Raw genomic sequence first — 5,717 nt, forward strand, 5'->3', positions numbered from 1 at the left:
GTGTTACCCCTTATGTGGATATACATGACATTAAAATGTATGTGTGTTTTTCCATTATTTCCCTTATGTTTTTTTTCATGACAACCAATAAAAAACAACAGTGTCATAGATCGCAAACATAAACTCATTGAGTGAATATTTTGTCAAAAATAAAATCAGACCATCTAGCATCTAGTGTGCACGTAGTACTACAACACACAATGAGACTCAAGTAAACATTCAAGTACACAGAAGTAAAATTAAATCTGTTTATTTCAAGTATAAAAGCCATAATACACCAAAGCTCAAGCGGAATCATGACACTTTTGCAGCCTTGTCTTCCTCCCAGACAACCAAAAGCCTGGAAGAGACTGATTATAGAGAGGGTTTGGCGCCCCCTGGTGGCAATAATGGATACCCGCTCTAGCGTCAGTACACGCTGTGATTGATTGACGCAAATGGCAACGGACGGACCGTATAGTCAAACCCGCTTCATGATTCAGCTCCGTGTGGAAGTGGCCTTTGATTATCTCGGGAGAAGATTGGAAGTTGATGCAAAATGGCTTCAAGAATAGAAGCTTATAGATTATAGTGCAGAGCAGCATGTCTATACATTCTCAAAATTACCAGTGAGGACCAGTTGGCACTAGTTAGAACCGGTTGGCACTGGTTAGAACCAATAGGCACTAGTTTGAACCAGTTGGCACAATTAGGCACAATACCGGTCAAGGCAAGCAGCTAGAGCTAGCGGCTAGGCAGAGGCAAGCGGCTAGAGTAACAGAACAGGGCTATCGGCTGGCACATGCTAAGATAGACCAGACCTGTATTGACATTACTTCCAGGAAAGTCATCAAGATGATAATAAAAGTAAATACATGATATATGACATATCTTGGGTCCATCTTCTGGTCTGAGTCAGACCAAGAAACACGTGGAATTACAACGATTATATCTCTGTCAATGATCAGGTTTAAAAGGAGCTACATAACTATGGAGTACATTTTAAAGGTTTCATATAGACGTATTATTGCATAAACAGGGTGTGTCCTAGGACTGCTTCAGTAGGGGTGTGGCTTAAGCATTCTGCAGTAGGATATGTGGCTTAGGCCCGTTGAGGGGTGTGGCTTAGGCACGATATGGGGTGTGGCTTTGGCATTCAGTGGTAGGGTGCGTGGATAAGGCATGGTAGAGGGTGTGGCCTAAGCACAGTAGGGCTGTGGCTCAGACAGGGAAGGGGAGTGGCTTATGGTTTGAGCTCAGCCTGTTTGGGCGGAGCCATCTTGCCGGGCTCCAGCCCCATCATCTTGAAGTAAGACACCAGCTGGTTGGGAACCTCGGCAAGAACACTCTTAGCCAGCGCACCGGGTGGGGCCTAGAGAGAGAGAGAGAGACAGACAGAGACAGAGAGACAGAGAGAGAGAGAGAGAGACAGACAGAGACAGAGAGACAGAGAGACAGAGAGAGAGACAGACAGAGACAGAGAGAGAGAGAGAGAGAGAGACAGACATAGACAGAGAGACAGAGAGAGAGAGAGAGAGAGACAGAGAGACAGAGAGAGAGAGACAGACAGACATAGAGACAGACAGAGACAGAGAGACATAGAGAGAGAGAGAGAGAGAGAGACACAGAGACACAGAGAGAGAGAGGGAGGGAGAGAGACAGACAGAGAGACAGACAGAGACAGAGAGACAAGCATATATTGACTGCTGTCACGGAAACTGGATTCTTTGCCTCTGATTCACGTCTTTGGTAGCACCACGCAAGTAGTCCGGTAACATATCAACCCCAGCGTATTCGGTCAGCTGTTTCTGAAACCTTCAACGTCATTGGCGGACTATTCCTCTGCTGATCAACACTACGAATGGTAATTGTAAAAAGACACACTTGTGTGAAGTTATTTTTTCGTAGTCATGTAATAAGCGGGATAATGTATAGAACGCCGGGTCGTTATCGGGAAAAGGGTTAGGCCGGCGTTCTATACGTTATCCCTTACATAAAGGCTCGGCTAGCTGACATGCAGCTCCACAACAACAACCAGCCGAACTCTGGTTCGGCTGGTTGTTGCGTCGCGACAATTTACATGGTAGTACAGTAGAGTAGAGTAGTACACTTTGAAATTTTAATACAGTTCAGCGAGAAAGGCGACGAAGAATAAGAAGGGGGCGTTCCAGTCTGCGTAAACGGGAACTCATACCACACGAGAACGCCCATTTGTGTCTGCAGTGGGATGATATTGCTTATCGCGACGCGACGCGTAGCCTTTTGGACGCGCGTGCGTAGCGATGCGTAGCGATGCGTCGACTACGTAACGGCCCTTAGTCTGTAGGAAACAAACAACAAAACTCAAAGCTCTGCAACTCAAACTGACAAGACTTACGTCGGCGAACTTGGTGTAGGGGACGAACTGCACGATGTCGCGCGCGACGGCCTCCCCGGTGGTGGAGCGCAGCAGGCCGTCGTCCCCGTCCAGCAGCTCCATGGCCTTGAAGTCGGCCGGCCCCACGCCCACGATGATGATGGACAGCGGCAGCCGCGAGGCGCGCACCACCGCCTCCTTCGTCTGGTCGAAGTCCGTGATCTCCCCGTCGGTCAGGATGAGGAGAACGAAGTACTGCTGCACACACACAGTGGGGGTCAGAGGGGGGGACAGGAAGTACTGCTGCACACACACAGGGGGGGTCAGAGGGAGGGGGACAGGAAGTACTGCTGCACACACACAGGGGGGGTCAGAGGGGGGGACAGGAAGTACTGCTGCACACACACAGGGGGGTCAGGGGGGGGGACAGGAAGTACTGCTGCACACACACAGGGGGGTCAGGGGGGGGGACAGGAAGTACTGCTGCACACACACAGGGGGGGTCAGAGGGAGGGGGACAGGAAGTACTGCTGCACACACACAGGGGGGTCAGGGGGGGGGGACAGGAAGTACTGCTGCACACACACAGGGGGGGTCAGGGGGGACAGGAAGTACTGCTGCACACACACAGGAAGAGCAGGGGGGGGACAGGAAGTACTGCTGCACACACAGGAAGAGCAGGGGGGGACAGGAAGTACTGCTGCACACACAGGAAGAGCAGGGGGGGACAGGAAGTACTGCTGCACACACACAGGGGGTCAGGGCGCGCTCCGATCTCATTCACACACCCCTTAATTTGAACTTGTCAAAGGTCACCTAGACTCTGCATAGCCTCCCCCTTACCCCCCCCCCCCACACCCCTCTTACACACTTATTGTATGCTGTACGTCCTTGCACTTAAAAATAGCCCTTCGCATCGTGTAGCATCTCATCCTAGCCATCTTTGTTGTATACGGGGAGTGCGTTAACCTAGCGATTGTTAGTGCTTGGCACTTGGTTCTATGACCATCATTACTGTACCGACAGTGATATATTGTTTCTCTATCTGTTGACAAATGTACTTATTGTAAATCTCGCTTTGGATAAAAGCGTCTGCTGAATGCCCTCAATGTACATGTTCCCATCTCCTAAACCGCTTGCATTGCATCAGCGTAAATCTGTACGCACGTCCTCAAGCAAGAACACATCCTTAATCCCACACTAACGTCCGCTTCATGAGTCGATAGCGTGCTATCAAGACCATACTGTTGAGTGCTAGGTTAGGCTCTAGGTGAAGGGCTAAACTGCCTACGGTGACCAATGAGCAGCCTCGTGTGTGTGAGTGTATTGAGTCCTCACAGTGGCGTGGCTGCCCTGGGTGGCGGCGGAGGCGATGGAGGCCACGTGGTTGATGAGGGGGGAGAAGTTAGTGGGACCGGAGAGTTTGAGTTGGGGCAGGGCCTGGCGGTAGGCCTCCACGATGCCCTGGACACCTGGGGGACGACACAACACAGGCTAGGGGTCAGGGAAGACCCCCTAGAGTACAGGTGGTGTACCTTACTAAACACACGCTCGGACACTGGCTGGGGATCAGCACTACCATTTGAGATCTAGGACAAAACGTGTGTGTGTGTGTGTGTGTGTGTGTGTGTGTGTGTGTGTGTGTGTGTGTGTGTGTGTGTGTGTGTGTGTGTGTGTGTGTGTGTGTGTGTGTGTGTGTGTGTGTGTGTGTGTGTGTGTGTGTGTGTGTGTGTGTGTGTGTGTGTGTGTATTAGGGCTTTGACTCCGAACTTCGTTATTCGAATATAATTCGAATATCAACAAATAAATCAAAATTCGAACGAATATTAGGCAGCCCTTAATATTGGAACCTGTTATGGGCAGGCCAAGAGGGAGAGATGTCGGAGAACCCCACGCAGTCTATTCATAATATTGTAATGACCACGGAAGAGGCAGTGAATGAAGTATTGATTAGACAGCGATTTATTAGAAACCTAATAAACCGTTGGAACACAAGACCGGTAACCATAACAACGCAGTAAACAAACCTCGCGAAGCCCAATCCAGGTCTTACTGAATGGTCAAAATAGTGTGTGTGTGTGTGTGTGTGTGTGTGTGTGTGTGTGTGTGTGTGTGTGTGTGTGTGTGTGTGTGTGTGTGTGTGTGTGTGTGTGTGTGTGTGTGTGTGTGTGTGTGTGTGTGTGTGTGTGTGTGTGTGTGTGTGTGTGTGTGTGTGTGTGTACCTTGGCAGAAGGGGTTAGCTGGGTTGAAGTTGAGAGCAAATTGGTGATTGGCCGCCTGCAGGTCAGGAGGAAAAAGATAGTTCAGAAAAAAGAACACGAGCGAATGTGTGTGTGTGGCGAGACCAACCAACTCTGGTTTGACAGGGATAACCTGGCCCCAGTAAAGGGACGTTTTGTACCCACACGCTGTACTGAACGGTCGGACGGTTTCACTGCTAACGTCTGTTGACGTTGTGGCTTTAGCCTTTGTGTTTTCCGTTCATGTGCTCGTGTTTTTTTGGATTTGCCAACAAGAAGTTTATTTGACAAGCCTGCCGACCCTAAGCCATGTGTGACAGAGCATCCCTGTTGGAGGAATCCGCTGACGATAAAAACCGCATTGCATCATGGGATATAGCCTGGAAATAAGTGTGATTCAGCCGTTGGTGACGTCCTAATATAAACGTAGACAATTTGGAATTGTCTGAGTAGTCTGGATGTAGAGCTAGGGGTTACTACTGACCTGGTAATCTGGAGGAAGTTTGGCTCCAAAACCGAAAGCTGGAAAGAATTTATCTCTGAGAGGGACAGGAGAGAGAGAGAGGTCATGAGGTCACGAGAAGTCATAAGAGCTCTTGAGTGTAGAATCGCATTCAATCAGCAGTCTTGTGGGTGGGACCAAAGACCTGGGGCGATCCCTGATTGGCCCATAGCCTTGCTGTCCCTGATTGGCTTATAATTTGTCACCAATTGTTTTACTTTTGGTGCTTTGGCAATGTGGGAAGTGTGTGTGTGTGTGTGTGTGTGTGTGTGTGTGTGTGTGTATGTTTTCCAGGTCAATAAAGCTCTTTGAATCTTGAAACTAGACAGAGAGGGTTAGGTGGGAGAGAAAGGACGAGAGACACACACACACACACACCACACAAACACACACACAGACAGGTATACATGTACTCACGTGTCATAGTCCTGGACCACCAGGCCCACGGACCAGGTGGCGGACAGGTACTGGTTCAGACCGTCTGGACTCATGTAGTGGAGCGAGTTCGGAGAGCGAGGGTCCCCATTGGAGCCGGTGAAGTCGATGCCCACCTACAGACACACAAACCATTATGAGTGTGTGTGTGTGTGTGTGTGTGTGTGTGTGTGTGTGTGTGTGTGTGTGTGTGTGTGTGTGTGTG

General features: G+C 49.7%; 1 protein-coding gene across 4 annotated transcripts in view; it reads right to left on the bottom strand.

The window, feature by feature from the left end:
• Positions 1-234: 234 nt before the first annotated feature.
• The window catches only part of cpne1 (copine I), a 23,100-nt gene continuing 17,617 nt past the window's right edge, over positions 235-5,717 (bottom strand). For 3 of the 4 annotated variants that reach the window (XM_060069210.1, XM_060069209.1, XM_060069213.1), the window contains 6 exons: positions 5,495-5,628; positions 5,060-5,114; positions 4,558-4,612; positions 3,674-3,807; positions 2,357-2,593; positions 235-1,351 (listed from right to left, as the gene is read on the bottom strand). In XM_060069210.1, coding sequence (XP_059925193.1) covers positions 1,223-1,351; positions 2,357-2,593; positions 3,674-3,807; positions 4,558-4,612; positions 5,060-5,114; positions 5,495-5,628 — 744 coding nt within the window. In that variant the 3' untranslated portion in view covers positions 235-1,222. The remainder of the gene's footprint in view (positions 1,352-2,356; positions 2,594-3,673; positions 3,808-4,557; positions 4,613-5,059; positions 5,115-5,494; positions 5,629-5,717) is intronic. The other variant, XM_060069211.1, reaches the window with a different exon arrangement.

This window comes from Gadus macrocephalus, chromosome 13, assembly GCF_031168955.1.
Source record: "Gadus macrocephalus chromosome 13, ASM3116895v1".
Taxonomy (NCBI): domain Eukaryota; kingdom Metazoa; phylum Chordata; class Actinopteri; order Gadiformes; family Gadidae; genus Gadus; species Gadus macrocephalus.